Consider the following 16,728-nt stretch of genomic DNA (forward strand, 5'->3'; position numbering starts at 1 on the left):
ACTCTTATACAAACTTAATAGTGTTCCTTCAGAGCCAGCTTACCCTCCACTTCATTTCAGTTAGCACAGCTTTTCAAAGGGAACAGACCAATCCTCACAGAAACGTGGTCACAGACAAATTGCCCAAGTTGTTTAGCACTGCTTTTTGGCAAGGTCTCCAGCCAGATGGGTTTGCTAATGACTTCTGTAAGGTGCTTAAATCAGAAGCTACTGTAACACATGACTGCCATGTTTAATTACCCTGTTAATACAGCTTAGTGGATATTGTTTGGCCTGTAGAAGTCAGAGGTTTTTTATGAAAAATACAATACAAAATGGTCCTTTAAATTTCTTTGTAAGGATACCAAAGGCTTGATTATCTGCCCATATGCAACCTTTCCTAAGAAGAGTCTCTGAAAACAATAGTTACAGCAGTGACAGACATTTGTTCAATTTATAAAACATTTCTCAGCCAATGTGAACTAACAATGGACATGGAATTTTAGTTGCATGAGTTGAATACATTTTTTAATTATTCCACAATTTTCCATAGGTTTGCCTGAATGCATTCAGCAGCCGAGAGGAAACTGGGATAAAACTATGATCTTGAACTTTTTATTTTTTCCTCAGGGTAACTCAAATGTCCTCGTGAGCTTCATTTCATTTTCCAAAGGTGTCCTTTTTGGTGTAAACTGTAAGCTCACTACTGTAAACAAAGCATCTCACATTTGCTAACACTGCAACTAAATCCTCGATTGCTGGCACAAGAAGATGGCAAGTTACTTCCTGCTACAACTAACATATAAGGTAACGTAAAGAAACTGAACCTCTTTTGAACATTTTCTTCAGCATGTGTTTGTCAGTAAAGCAGGATTTTTTTTTCTCTGAGGCCACTAACTGATGCCTATGAACAGCCCAAACAGCTTTTGTTAGACTGGTGAAGCCATCTCCTGGGTTCCAGGGCAGGATGCACCAAAGAAATTAACTGTGACAATGGTGGCAACCCCTCCTCAGTGACAAGGGATCCTGATAGCTCTGGGGGGCGGAACTGTCTCTGGATGGAGAGCCCAGGGACTGAGCTGAACAGAAACCTGAGTAGCTACTGATAACAATGATCACAGATAATACAAGATAAAATATTTCAGGTTTAGATTTTTAACATTTATTAAAAAAGCAGGATGTATGTTCATTTCAAATTAAACAGTTAAAAATGTTAAAGCATACAAACAAATCAATTGTGTACTAGCAGCATCCAATTGTTAGAATTTTCTAGAACTCCTCAGTACAGTCTTGGCAAGCTCAAAATATTCCAACTTGCAACCAACTGACCTCACCATAGTGCAGATAAAACAAACTTTATAAAAACAACAATTTAAGGTTAAATAAGCTTAAATAAAGGTGTTAAATACAAGACACTTGATCAAAGCTTCTGTACAAAGATAAACAAATTTGGCATTGTACAACTGATTGGCTGGCTCACACCATACATGATTTCAATAGTTAAGCAGTGAAACTGTTTAGCTGAACATCAACTGTACAAAAGTAACTGAAGTTGGGAGTGGGCTAACCCCAGTGAGCCATTTACAAGGCATGTGTATTTTTAGAAAATCAGAACACTTTATATTCAGGCACCATTTGTTCCTGCAAATAAATAATCTCTAATGTATCTGCATCCAAACTAGTGTTAAACACGTCAGTGCTAACATTTTATAAACACAGCTCTGTGACTATTCACTATACCTCCATTCTTATTGCTATGACAATGTGGACTGTGGAAATAAAACTACTGTACATACAAAAAAATAGAGCACCTTTTAAACATTAAAGTATATGTCTGGTTATTCTTTTTATCTTACAATACTGAAGCCCAAGCTAATTTAAATTGCTTTAACATCTTCACCAGCGCACCTGAAATGCAGGAACTAAAACCCCAAATATTCCTCTTCAGGCAAGCCCCAGCCAGAGCAACTTCTAAAAATGTCTAAAATGACACTAAGGATTTTTTACATTCATCTGCACACAAACAAGTATCCGCTGTTCTCTGCTTTCTTCATATGAATTTAAAGACGGGTTGCCACAGTTCTCTCTCCCTTTCAGATGAATAAAGCTGGACAGAAAATGTAGCAGAAACACCTAAAATGGATCGTGAACACAGTGAAATTATTACCCTGCTAATTCAAAAGATACAGCTGTTACATTGTTCAAATAAGTATTTTGCAGGGTCCCAGCCATTAGGATTTTTTGTCTATCGTATTAAAAAACCATTCTGTAAATTTCCTCAGTTGAGCGGCTGCTGTTTGAGACTCTTCCTGAAGTCTCATGTTATCTTGTCTCAGGTGCTGTACCTCTGCTTGGAGAACTGCCTTGTCCTGTTTTTCCTGGTTAACAAACATACAAGGTGAGCAAAGTGAGTAGTTGTGATGACAAAATTTATTTTTGTTGTTAATATTTCTATGCAAGTCCTAACAGCTATATTTTGTTGAGCTCCCTAATTCATTCTGACAACTGTTAACTGTAAGTTAATTCCCCAAAAATGCTCCAACTACCTCATTCATTCCAAGAAAATACTGCAAGCTAAAAAGAAAACTAGATGTTACTTTAATAGAAAAATTAAAGGAGTTTACGCCATTTAACAAAAAAACCCCAAAACAATCAAGCATTAAAAGCATAAGAAGCTTTTAGCTATAATAAATCATATGTGAGAGCCCAAGTTGTAAGTAATTGATTTCAAGCATATGTTTAAGGAAGAAAAATATCTAATTTCAGTATTTTTCCTTACATGATTATTTTTTTACCAAAAGCAGCCTCATTTCTATTACCCTGGCATTATCTCCAGCTCAGAATTTTGACAGCAAATGAGGCACAAACCAAGTCACTGCTACATGACCAAGGTAACACAAAGCAACAAGGATGACAAAACTGGAGTGCTAACTACTTAGCAATGGTGCCCTGTCCATATCCTTATCCTTTGTTAAATCCAAAGTATCATAAATGAAGTGTTTCCTTTTTTTCTGGGGCGTGACTATTTGTAGGACAGTTGTTCTGGAGTAAACTACGTAGCCTTGGGCCAATTTCCTCACATAACCATTCTCACAGGACCTTCTGCACCTCAGTGTTCTCAGCAATCACTGAGCTCTACTGTCTAGTTTAACTGATGTACTTCTTTCAAGCCCTTGATGAACTCTGTAAAAATAAAACCACCAAAACTGGGGAGTAGTTACGGTGCTAATGGTCTCCTACCTTTCTCAGGTCAGTTTGTAGCTGCCGGAGGATGACTTCCAGCTGGTTTACTTTTCCAGTCAGAGTACTCGGAGCATGTTCCCTGTAAAGTAAATCACTACCTTCACGCTGAGTTAGTGAAAAACGTTTTCTTCCCAGTTTAGCAGAGTTACACTTTGAGTAATAGCAAAGGAAACCAATCAGTTCAGGCATAGTTAGGAAAATAGAGACAAAACCAGCATCAGTAAAAGAACATAAGAATACTAGAACCTAAATCCAGTCCTGCAGTATCTGAAATATGACACTGCTTCCCATGCAAATCAGGCAGAAGTAACAATGATTTTAAGAAGGAATGTTTTAGGAATGACTTGCACATACCATCACAGCACAAGTCACACTCACTGCTCCATGGCGTGCAGGCACATTGGTTAACAAGCTGCTTTCTGATAAGGACTGTACTAATCTCAAGCAAGATGCAGCAGCAATTACTGCAAACCAAAAGAGCTGTAAAGAGTTCTTTTATCTGCTGTGCAGTAGTGTCATTTTCAGTAAAGGATAAACCTAAGGCTTAATGGAGACAAATATTTTGTTTAAAGGTCAAAACACATAAAATATTGCCACAGGTTAATCAAATGCATGACTGAAAGAAAATCCTGAGAATAGCTTCTGTTTTCTGAATGAAAATGAGCAGTGAGAGAGACAGTTTCGTGTACATTATAGATGCAATTAGCCATCATGTGAGTAATTGTATCTAAAAGAGAGCAGGTGAAGAGAGAGGCTTTACATACTAAGCTGAATCAGCTGCTTCATGCAATTGCACAAATCTGACAGGTTTGCTATGGCTAAAAGGGGAACAGCATTTAACAGTCTTTTGCAATCCTTACTGATCATTAGCCTGGGGAAAGATATGGACTTAAAAGTCATTACAATAAATGTGCTTTAACATGTAAGCAAGCTAATTTGTGTAAAATTGGTTCAAATTAAAATGTGATAGCCTAACAAGCAAGAAGACTTTTCCCTCCATTTCCCATTCTTCCATTCCTACAATTGAAGACCAAAACTAATCAAAGATGTGTTTTTCTTTTAAAGTGTGGTGGTTGACAGATTATACTGCTGAATCTGTATAACAAGAATAATCCTTAAATTATTTAACAACTATACTCCTTAGAGAAGGATAGGTGGAGAAGCAGGGGAAAAAAAAAGGAATCATTTCTCCCAGAGCCCTGGGAAGAATTTGAAGAATGGGGTAGTTTGGCATAAATTCTGCAGTCCTCTGTTACAGATTCTCTTGATTAATTTACCTCTGTATAAAAGAAAATTATGGGTTTTCAAATAGCAAATAGTTGCAAAGATAGGATAGAGCCTATCCCAAAGTTTGAGACATTTGCTGCCAAACAGCTTATTGCAACCTACAGAGATGAGCTCCTGTTTTTAGTTCTATTAAAATGAGAAGAGAAGTAAATGTAACAAAAATTATTATTGTAAAGGAGGAATACAGTGAGAAATTTGATTATCTGAAACTCTGCATCTAACCTTGATCTGTGTTACAGACCCGCTGCAGTGAGAGACAAGTTGATTTGAAGAAACATTTTTCAAAATTAAAGAAATTATAAGTCAAGGCAACATGTCTGCCATGAAACATGCATACAGGCAATTTGATATGCAACTTTAAGGGAAAATCTTTCCCTAAAATACTTTTGTAAGAAATATGCTTTAATTCTGACATACCCAGCATCCTCAAGAAAATCTTTTCCATCTGGGGGACTCTCATCCAAAGGTAACTCTTGTGCTCCTTCCAGGCCCTGAGCTCGCTGCATTTCATTCAAGGTGCAAAACGATGCTACTCTCTGATCTGTAAAAAAATAACATAAGGATACCTCTAAAACTGGGCAAAATAAAAGGTTGTATTACAGCCATTATCCTGGTTCAGTTAGCGAAATGGATGTAGGTTTCTACATCCCAGCTTTGAAGATAATCAGCAGATGTATGTATACCAACTAGTTGGCTTCCCCACACCTGCATCCAAAGGCAACCCCAAAGCAATTTTTTTAATGTCTATCAGCAGTATGACAGTTTTGTCTGGACCACTTAATGCTGATATGAACAGTAAATTGGTCTTGATGAAATATGCAGAAAACCATTTCAGAATTCAGGGCCACAACCAATGACAATAATAATACAGCAAAAAGATTTGCATTTTTTTTCCATGGACTTAAAGTCCTCAGATTCCTCAGAAATCTTCACTGTTCTTTTCGTACCGCTTTACTGTCTCAAGCAATTGCAGAAGCTGATGGTAATCTGCATACTTGAAAACCAATAAATTCACACTATTTTTATCAATTGAGTTTTTTATATAGGTATTACTAAAGCACACTGTTATCTGCATTGAATTTCACTAGAACATAATCTAACAAGCACAGATGCAATTACCTATGGATATACAGTGTGGTTGCCAAAATACATCAGTCACCACATAATAGAAGTATGCCATGCAGATCATCATTGCACAGAACAGGAGTAAATGATGCATTCATTAGGATTTAATTTGTCTTCTTAAAAAAAAAAAACCAACCAAAAAAAAAACCCCAAAAACAACCAAAATCCATATTCTGTGGAGATTGATTTAGCTTATTTCTGCCAAACAAAATCCATGTCTGTAGGCTTGTATGAATTCTGGTGACAACATGCCTGCCTTGCCCTTTCTCCCCTCGCTCTACCACCCCACCAGGCCCAAAGCTTGCATCATCATGCAAACGTGCAAACATAGGAAGTATTAAAAAAAGTTTACAAAAGGCAAAAGTCATCAATCCCAGACCATCACCTAGAAACGGCGTCTGATGACAGAACGGCCCAAATTCTTCATCTGAGTCAAAACCTGGAATAAGATTTAGAATGTTCCTATAAACAAGACAGTCCATCTCCACTGGAGCAGCTGTGGCCCTTGCAGCAGCGCACGCAGTGGGATATTCCCCGTGCAGTTCCTGCTAGAGTTCACTCCCAGCCTTGCCAGGCCTTTCCTACACAACACCAACATCACAGTAAGCACGAGGTGTCATGCCCCACGTCTCTAACAGCAACACCCAGTAGTGGGACACAGCATGGCAATGTGGCAGCACACGAGAGGACAATCCTTCCAACTCTTAAGGACACAAACAGTGAATACAGGCCAGATCTCTTCAGATAGGAAGGACAAGTTCTACTCAAACCAAAATAGGAAATCACTAAAAAGCTCTTTGTCTGTTTAAAAGATCCCTTCAGCACAGCATAGATCACCAATTCATTCTATAATACAATGAACAAAAGTTGCATGTCTGATTTTGTCCAATTTCAAAGACTGCAGCACATTTCCTCTGCTTTTAGTCTTATTTCTGCCTACTGATGGATCTCAGCAAATATGAACATGATTATTCTGTATGTGCTGACAAGAAGGTAAGAAAATAATTTTAAACACATAATCAATGACATCACTTTCAGATTTGAAACCTACTAAGATAAATAGATTTACTTTGTACAGATAACCTAAAATTAGTTTCCCAGATCAAATACAGCATGTAGCCCAGAAACAAGACAGCGTAAACAAGCAGTCTGAAGTACACAGATAATTACTGATTTCACCTTCATGCTATTAACATTTTTATTACAACAGCTAGTTTTTATGAAGAAAAATAAAGGGTATTTCTGGGTATGATGCTGTAGATCTAGATTCTACTTTCTCCAAATTACAGGGACCCCTCCTACTCAACTGAAGCAAAATGTACATACTAAACAGAAGAAAATACATGTAAATTTCAGAGCCCTTATTTTTAACTGAGATGTCCCTGCCAAACTCCAAAGACAGTCTACCCACAGAAAACTATTTGCAAAAAAAATACACTGGTCTTTATATCAAAAGTTTAAACAACTGACTTAGAAAGACCAAAGATGAGACAAAAATTCATGTTTAAATTTACAGTAAAAGAGTCATATAACTGTAACCACTGAGAGTTTGAATTTGGATTTTCATTGTTCCAGGCCACTAGCAGAGGCCAGAAAAAACTCCAGGCAATTTTGATGTACTGGAAGCAGAAAAGACTAAAATGAGTATAGAGCATGAAGCCACTCTCTCATTGTTAAGGCAAAGTCTACCCACAAACATACACTGACATATGCATTGAAGCAAAAAGAGTTACACATGCATGCCCTAGAAATCACCAAATGTTAACTAAATACTGTCGTTTTTTCTTTTTCTAGTAGTTTAACACAGTACTTTGGTTGGAATAATTATCTGTCATGCTAAATGATTCACTTCTTTCTCATTATATTATGTGTAGCATTACATTTAGCTATAAAGATTTTAAATCAAAGTATTAAAATAACATCAATTACAATAGCACAGATGTTTCTGCAAAGATAAATTTGCATTAAGAAACACTGGATTTTGATTAGCACCAGTAGACACTCATAAAAATCACCTGGAAAAAAATCACGAGTTGAAACCACCAATTTTAATGAACAGGGACATCAGAAGGACTATTTCAGGCTTTTAATGCTCAGAACATGACTTATCAAAGACTAAACAGCTTTTTAAAAGCATAATAAACCCAGTTTGAAGTAGAACAAATAGTACAAAGTTCTGTTAATAACAAGACTCAATATTTGTATTTGTGTCAGTTGTCTTTTATAATTACAGTAGCAGGTATGGACATCCAAAAATGCTTCTCTTTTTTGTCCCAAAAACATGGAAAATATCTAAAAAGTCATCAGAAACATAATACACATGGTGAAGGCCAGTCCTTCTTCTCTAACTTGAAGATCTATTGGAAGGATAATATAAAAAGAGAATTAAAAAAATTAATTCTCTTATTTTCTCTTAGTCTTTTCTAGGATTTCTCCTTTTTCAAATTTGGCTTTCCAATTTATTCCAGAAACCCCCATATCTTTACCTTTACTCAGTTGAACATGCTTTCTTTCCTTTTGGTTCTTTAACAACCTCTTTTTCACTCCAAATGCCCTCCCTCTTTTGCTGTACAGTCACATACACTCCTATCTATTTTTTACTGTTTGCTTCAGGGATGGATACAAAAACATTAAAACAGAGTATTTCCATCATGTGAACTTCCCCCTGGTTACGTCTCTCTGCATTTCCCAATGAAATAAGGGAACTGGAAGTAGCCTATTCATGTGCAACAGATATGGAAGGATTCCCCTTGCTACTGACTGGACTGACGTTAGCATGCATGCAAAGTAACATCTCTGGAGAAATATCGGAGTCAAAACTATGTCTTGTGAAGGAAGGCAGTGCAGAGTATTAAAATAATGCTCCACTGTGCTTCAGCTTATGGGCACTGACCCTCCACAGAGGCAGCTCAAGCAAAAACCCTTCCCTGATGCAGCTTCTGGAGCTCGTGGAGTTAAAGCATGCACAGCTCTCCACTACACTGTGAAGACCTGTCTTAGGAATAACAGAAGATTTTCAGAAAAAGTTTGAAGTAAATATGCAGCTTCCCACAAAAGTTCTTGTCCAACAAACGCAGTGAAAACTAAATCCTGACAAGGTGAAAAGCATTATCACCACACTTTCAGTTAAAAACAACAAAAGTAATAGCTTCTTCCACCTTCATGGACCACAGTTTAAAAAGTGCTGTTGTACACAGGACCAAGGCTTCAGCTGAATAAAAGCTAATACTAATAAACAACCTTGTCCATTCTTCATCTGAGGAGAGGAAGAAAGTGAAAAATGAGGCTACTGCTTTTACACCCATAAGAAAACTCTCAGTATGGATGATGGTAGCAAGAATTTTGCTACTAAATTTAATTCTTAATCCAATTGAGGGCAACAATATAAGCACCTAAAAAGTCTACATCTAACATTAATCAAGATACAATTGCTTTTTAAGACAGAGATGAAAGATCATGAGGCCCACATTAGGGATGGTGAACTGATCAAATTATATAAATTGTCAACACATAATCTGGAGAGATCAGAAGAGAAAAATTTTGACATTGGAACCAGTTTGGCAATCCTGATAAACTGATAGTAAGAAAAGGAACTGTATAAAGAAAAACATTAAAAAGAAGTCCAGTCAGTATCTAGGTCCTAAAAGAGAACACAACTTCAAAATATCAGGCTGGCAAAGCCAAACTAGAGGAAAACTCTCATTTCACAGATTCAGTATTAAAAAATTCTTATCTTTTTAGTGATCCTTTTCATTGCAAGTGGGGAGGCAGGTGTTTGTTTACTTTTTGGGGGTTTTTTATATGGTCCTATATGAAATGTGATCCTATTTTCACCCAGTTTAAAAAACATCAAAGCAGTTTTCTATTCAGAAGTGGACAAACTTTAGAATCATCCACTCTCTTTTTCAAATTGATGGAATGGAGAACAGTAGTTCCAAGCTACTTTTAAGTAGGAAGCTGAAGCAGCTTCTAAGTCAACGACATTAAAATACATATGGAAACTGCACTATTAATTCATATGCAACACATTCCTTTCCAGTGATCTTTTATGACACGTCTATCAGTAATTCTTTTTTAAATTACTTTCGAATTGCAAGACATAGAATGAAGTTGAATAAGGGTTTAAAAATTCCATTCCTTGCAAAAGTTTCTAGTTGCAGCACTATGAATTTAGTTAAAACATTGTATAAATCATCTAACATATACACAAATGTCTCTACTGTAGAGTCCTAAATAGAAAAAAATTATATTCCTTCATTCAAAAATAGACTATTATTTACTACTCAAATTCTTGCAATATTAAAAAAACATATAATAAATAGCATCTTTCTAACAACTCTGATCACTAGTTCTCCAGCATTATCTACAGATATATCTAAGTTATTTGAATTAAACCCTATCAAGTGAATACCCTTCTCCCCTGGGATAGAGCACTCTAGGTTAGCTGTATTGTTCTACCTCTCATTCTCAAATTCAAATGTAATTACACTTACATAACTCTTACCAAAGTGAAATTATTTTAATCATGATACTAGGTAGTAAAAAGAATGAAAATCTCTTAGTTTTCAAAGAAAGCTAAAAATACAGGAGCATAACTGGTACAGAATGATCTTTCACTCAGCTGAACTCAACATTTTTATTAGCATTTAAAAATATTCTTCAAGTACAAAGTTACAGAGATAGTCATTTACTGATGCAAACCTTTTTGCAGTAGTTTAAGATGTCAGTAAAAAATAGCAGGGTGTTCCCTGAGCAACTGAACATAGGAATGCATGGGAAGAGCTGTCAAGATTCTCAATGTCACAGTATTTCCTGCCAGCTACCACAGACATGTTTGAGTAGTATTGAATAGTAATGAATGCACATGAGGTCAAGAATAACGCAGTTCTTCAAATTCCTAATCATTGCTGTTGGTTTGGGTTTTCACAATACCATTTAAATTAGTGTAACAAGCAGTTCTGAAGAGCTTTCGGTGAAAGTGAACTTTAATCACTTCAGACTTTGGGAAGGAAACAGAAACCAGATAACTGATTTCCATGGTTTAAAAAAGTTTAAAAGGACCCAAATCACTAACTTCACAGACAGTTTTCATGAAGTTAAAACCGGTATCTTACACAACAATGACTGTGGTAACGTCATACTTATTCATAGATAACATTCAGTACCACAAGCAACACCAGTTAATAAATGTCAGACATTTCAGGACAGCACTAAAAAAAAAAAAAACACCTCTCAAACAACAAAACACTAACACTTAACTGTATATTCATATAAACACTCAAACCAACATATGTTTTCTATGTTTAAATATTAGGTGTAGGTTTAGCTCCCAGAGGCGGATGAGGTTTTTTCTTGGTTCATTTGGTTCCATAATTTAATAAAGCAAACCTGATCTACATCCTGCATCCCAATTCCCACTACTGGAAAATATACTGTACATTTTTCCTGGTCTTCAAAGGCTTATGAAAACTGAGAGGGACTACAACATCATTTGGACTACACAGGCCAGTTTATAAACACAACACAACAAACTCAGGGAAGTGTTACTCCCAATTTCACTTTATACATCTAACTTAAATGTTTTGAATCTCTCCTTTAAAGTTCTGATTTTTCAACAGATTACAGAAGAATCTTAGGCAGCAAAGTGGAGGTACTGCATCCAAATGGGACATAGAGTATCATGAAGACCCCAAATTTTTAGTGACAATCTTCGACACTGAGAATTGATGCTGCCAAAAGAACTAAAGGGCTACAGAGGCAAACACTGGATTTTTGTAATTCAAAATGTGGCTATACAATATATATTAAAAAAAAAAAAAAGTGTGTGTACTGAACATTGATCTTTATTCAAATTTTCCTGTTACCTTCAAACGCTCGTGCAGCATCTACCAGGTGAGACCAGTCTAGCCCTGTGGCAGTGTCTGGCAGGGGCATCAGGCCAGGATCATTGAATTTGGCTTTATCAGATAAGGACCCATCTGAGAACCAGAATTCATCTAAACAATAAACACAATAATTAGTCTTCCTACAACAACTATGTACAATTTATTTTGAAGCTACTACAATGATCTGTAAAAAATGTATAAGCAAAAAGTGCTTATCTTCATTTCTCTTGTGTCTGTCTTTTCCTGTTCAATACTCAGTATGGGTGGAAAGATTTCTAAATGTTTACAGAGATGGGAAGGTTTTAAAGGGTATTTTTTGGTGCCACTGCATATGATGTGTCCCTCACATTTTCATATGAACACTGTGTGAGTAGGCAACATCCATTCCAAAGCTAGTATAATAGCACATTAAACTTGAGCACTGAGCAGAAAAGTTGCTAGATACACAAAGTTATATTAGTGAAGCAACATAAAAGGTATTTACAAGCAGAGTTTTATTCTGAAACTGAAAATGTTCCTGTTCCAGAAGCAATTAAAAAAAAAAAAAACCCACCTGGTTTTCCTTTAATGCATTTGTAAATTCTAGCTTATATCCAAATCTCCCACATTGAAAATACCACCCTACTGGTTTAACATTTATACCTGTATCTCTGAGGATGTAAGACTTGAGTGAGATTTCAGAGTGAGCTGTAACACTGTAAAAGGTACATAGATCATATACTAAATGAAATGTATACACTATAAACTGTTCAAACAAACCTTTCAGTTATGCAGATTCTAGAATGCACAACAAACATACATTTTAGTAGAGGATATGCTAATTTTCATCATTTTCTTGAATAGCTTTACATGTTCGTAATCTGTCCATAGCAATCTTCACTCTGATCAATGTGAACATGTTAAAAAGAATACGGAACAGACACACAAAGTTTCTCAAAACTGATCATAAACCAAATCTATTATTTGCAATCACATTTCATCTTAACCATAAAGCCAGGAATGGAGTATAATAGTTTTATTACATAGTATAGTCAGGCAAAGACAATTTTGGCTCCAAACACATCCACTCCAATTAAACACAAAGGTCAAAATAGTAAGTTTTCCTCAAATATTTCAGGAGGAAATTTCCATCTAGTTATTCCAGTGATTTAAATTATTATATGTAAGATGAGTATTTTTTCTCAGGAAAAGACCAAACACAAAAAACAATGAAGTAAAAAATGCATTCATACAAGTGGAAGATACATTATCATTTAAGGAAATGGCATGCTGTCATTGTCCTGATATTAATGTTCATTTGACATAAAGACTCTGACCTAAAAATCCAAAGAGAGTAGGCTGTTACAAAGCATTCCACTGCACAGAGCAATGACTGAAGCATATGATACGCTCTACTCTTTGCAGAAACCTTGCTTACAAATAATGTAAGATATGAGGAAAAAGAAAGCGAAGGGAGGCTTGCAATCCTCTGTCAAGAATTAGGAGTCCCTGCAGAAGAGGTAGAAATTCTCTTTACTGTGGAATTTATCTTGTTCTATACTTTTATGAAAGATGCAGTATTGCTACGTTACACTTGGAAGCGGCTTGACAGAACTCTGCAGAAGTGTCCTACTCTCAGTATGTAAAAGTGGATGTTATATGAAATGGAAAATATAATATAGACATATATTCTACTCGTATATCTGTACTAAGATTTTATTTTCAGTTCTGTATAAACATACATAAAACCTTAACTAAGACTATCTTTGTGCAAATACATTGGAAGCTGAAAGAGCAGTCTCTGAACTTCCGTATATGACTTGGGAATGGTAAGAACCTTATTTGTGTAAGTACAAATGTTTTGTACAGACCTGTTGTGGAAAACAGACAGAATACTTTATCTGAAAGACTGGCAAGCCAGCTTTTGGTTCTAGACCGGCAGGCAGGCCCTTAGGGACAGCCCTTGCTCTTGTGTGATCAGCCTAGAGAGGCTGATTGTGAAACCTGTCAGGAAGAAGTCTGCTCCCAGTGCGATTCTGCCAGCTCTCCAAATTAAAGTGTAGGAGTGATATATTCACCAGTAGTCATCCTTCATTATGCATTGTCTCTGTGAGAACCTCAGTTCACCTTAGGGTGGATCCTATTCAGTCCTGCATAAGCCCTGACAGAGCCACTCAACTGCAGAAAGCCTGCCAGAGTAGAGATTTGAATATTGATAGCTCTGAAAATTCAAGTGCTCATGCTGATGGCTGAAATTCTAAGTGGAATAACTGAACAGGCATGAGTATGCCACCACAGAATAATTCATTTTCAAGACATAAATTGTGTTCTTCTGCAATGGGGGAGTGAAAAGAGGGGGAAGAAGAAAAAGAATAAAAAAACCAAACATGAGCTCTAATGACATAGGCCTTGTTGCTTTTGAATTTCAGAGACTATTTGTATTCCAGGAATGCTCTCGGTGAGATAAATTCTTTCTAGCCTCCTGTATTTGAATTTCTTCCCTGCTGCTCTTACCTTGCTGTTGCCTCACTATGTCTGTGTAGGACTGCCACATCAGCAGCTGTTGCCTGTTTCCTTTTTTTATTTGTGCAAAGGTGGCAAGTGATGCTTAAGCATGCCCACCTCTGTGTGTCCAGGAGGACATGCCTAATCTAGTAGGCCACTACTTTGCTGTACCAAAGATTGGTAGAAGCAACACAATTTCCTTTGAGGAAACACTTTCAGTATTATCTTCAGTTTTAAAGATTATTTTATTTGCTGTACTCCTATTGGCATAAAATTACTGATTTCGTAGTTTCTGGTCTTTTCAGGTGTGTCACTTCCTACACTTAAAGAATTTTATTTATTTTTATTATTGATGCATAGAAGTATAAAGCATTATCAAGAGTTCCTTATTTCCACCAAAATTACGTGGTCAGTTCAGTTTCCAACACAGCTCCTAAAATCGGTGGTTATTGGTCCCACATACATCCATATTCAAAGAATAACTAGTTACGCAGAAAGATTGACCTGACTTAACCTATTTTACTTCCAAGAACAATTATCCTTCAGTTGGAACTGCTACTTTTATGCAGAGATTGCAGATCATGAAAAAACTATCTGCTAAGTACTCCTCGCTTCAAACTAGACATGTCATTTAACAACTAGATTCTCTCCAAAGCAGCTGCAGGTGAAGAAATACATCAAATCTCACGCAAATGTAAATCCCACTCTCTGTGGGATGTCTGTTTTTCTGTTCTGCAATCACTCATTATATCTCTATAGTCCTCTTAAGCAACAACTTCTGCCTGCTGAACCCTTCCCTTCTTTAGTATTGCCTAGGGTTGCCCTAAATCTCTCTTCAAAGATGCCAGCCTGCTCGTAGGCTCTCATGCACATGTGCTTCTGATAACCATTTTTCCTTCCCTCCTCTTACTGAAGATAGTCTCATGTCCTAGGAAGGTGAACCATTCACTGTGTGAGAACAGGTAACACCAAACACACTCTCCTTTGGTTGTGTGAATTAATCAGTGGCCTTTATCTGCTTTCTGACAAACTGCTTGATTTCCAAACTGCACATCAGCAATATACAGTGATGCTCTTTCATTTTAATATTGCTTCTTATCAACAAGTTTAGTTTTGGACTGAAGCTAACATGGGTAGTAAGGCAGTTTGAAGATAAGATTTTCATCTATGAACACAACTGCAGAGACAGTTCCTGCACTTCTGACAGCCTTTTCCCTATGGCATGTATAATCTGAGAACTTTCAGAATTTGTCAGTACATCACTGTAAAATATTCCCTTCCTTATGACCCTCTTCACTGCAACTACTTGGCACATTGCTCCTTTCCTCACACCACAGGAACATCCTGCCAGTTTATCACTTAGGGCATTTTCCTTCCCCTCTTTTTTTGTGCTTCATGATAGAGTGGACCACAATGCCTACACTGTAAATCGGATTGTCTCTGTGTGTCTCCCTGGGCTCACAACTTAGGTTACTGCACTACTTCAGTACCAGTGGTTCTCACTGTTTTAATTCTTTCCCTGCTCATTCACCTGCCATGAATTTGCAAGAAGGGCATCGATTTGTACCAGCAACTGCATGTTAGAATCACTCAGTATGAACAGCACTGCCTCAGTTAGGGAATCCTTTATGTCCCCAAGGTAAAACTCCAGAGTTCTTACCTACACAAATTCTCCTTTCTGGTTTAAGTAAAAATAAGATAAAATTAAGTGAATATTTCTAAATTTGTGTGCTGTTTGCAATCAACAGCACCGGATTCTCAGACTTTGCAATTCAGGCTTTACTGAAAACAACTCTTCTTATCACTTCCCCAGTGATATAACAATAATTAAAAAGTCCTAGAGCTTCACTTTTCCCATCATCTTCTTACAGTCAACATCATACAGAGATGAAGTTTCTGTTTCTTTATTCGTGTGGTCATTCTGTTTCATAATTCTGATTTCCCAGTAAACTGAAAGCCTTCAGGGTCACCTATTACTCTTTGGTTTTGGTGCTGCCTTGCTTATCTATCTATCACACTCTCTTCCTTGCTAGAGGGGTCTCATGAGATTTGGGGCTGCCACAGTATTTCATGTTGGATAATAACGTGCAAGAATAAACCTTTCTAAAATTGATTTCAGCCAAAACCATGCCATCTCCACTGATATCTCTAAACATTAAGTATCAGTAAAATTAAAATGCTTTGAGATCATGTACAAAAGACATTACTAAGACAAGATATGAATCCTGGTATCTGAAACTACAACCTCATGCTAAAATTATAAATAAAAAATAAACCTCTCACATCAGTGCTGTAGAATGTAAATACCTACTAGGCACCGACTACAAAAAACCTACCTAAAACGAGCCAAAGTTAGTTTCTCATTTGGAGATACTGACTAACCTTATTTTTGAAACATAGGTGGGCAAGCCATGATGTGTTTTTTTTCTGGAGTGTAATTACACATAACCAATTAAATCTTCCTTGAAACAAACACCATGAAAGATTCTATATAAGCACTTTTAAAACACAAAACCAGAAGCGGAAAATAGAGGTTGCATATGAAAACAGCATGAATTGCCTTGGATCAGTTTTTGACTGACAGGATACTGATTTTGTGGGGGTTTTTTTCCAGTTATATATGTGTGTATATATAACTTGCTGTATCTAAGAAGCAGCAAGAATGAAGTATTAGGTATCTAAGACAGAACCAATACAAAACCCATTAAAATATCACTGCTTGAGG

The 16,728-nt window shown here is 36.6% G+C and overlaps 1 protein-coding gene across 3 annotated transcripts in view; it reads right to left on the bottom strand.

Annotated features, from left to right (window-relative positions):
- Positions 1-1,118: 1,118 nt before the first annotated feature.
- The window catches only part of SIPA1L2 (signal induced proliferation associated 1 like 2), a 126,931-nt gene continuing 111,321 nt past the window's right edge, over positions 1,119-16,728 (bottom strand). The window contains exons 19-23 of one of the 3 annotated variants that reach the window (XM_066178788.1): positions 11,499-11,630; positions 6,020-6,073; positions 4,927-5,050; positions 3,220-3,301; positions 1,119-2,357 (exon numbers count right to left, since the gene is read on the bottom strand). In XM_066178788.1, coding sequence (XP_066034885.1) covers positions 2,211-2,357; positions 3,220-3,301; positions 4,927-5,050; positions 6,020-6,073; positions 11,499-11,630 — 539 coding nt within the window. In that variant the 3' untranslated portion in view covers positions 1,119-2,210. The remainder of the gene's footprint in view (positions 2,358-3,219; positions 3,302-4,926; positions 5,051-6,019; positions 6,074-11,498; positions 11,631-16,728) is intronic. The other 2 variants (XM_066178789.1, XM_066178790.1) reach the window with 2 other exon arrangements.

Source organism: Chamaea fasciata, unplaced genomic scaffold (genome assembly GCF_029207755.1).
Source record: "Chamaea fasciata isolate MVZ Bird 193981 ecotype frontalis unplaced genomic scaffold, bChaFas1.0.hap1 SCAF_3, whole genome shotgun sequence".
Lineage (NCBI taxonomy): Eukaryota > Metazoa > Chordata > Aves > Passeriformes > Sylviidae > Chamaea > Chamaea fasciata.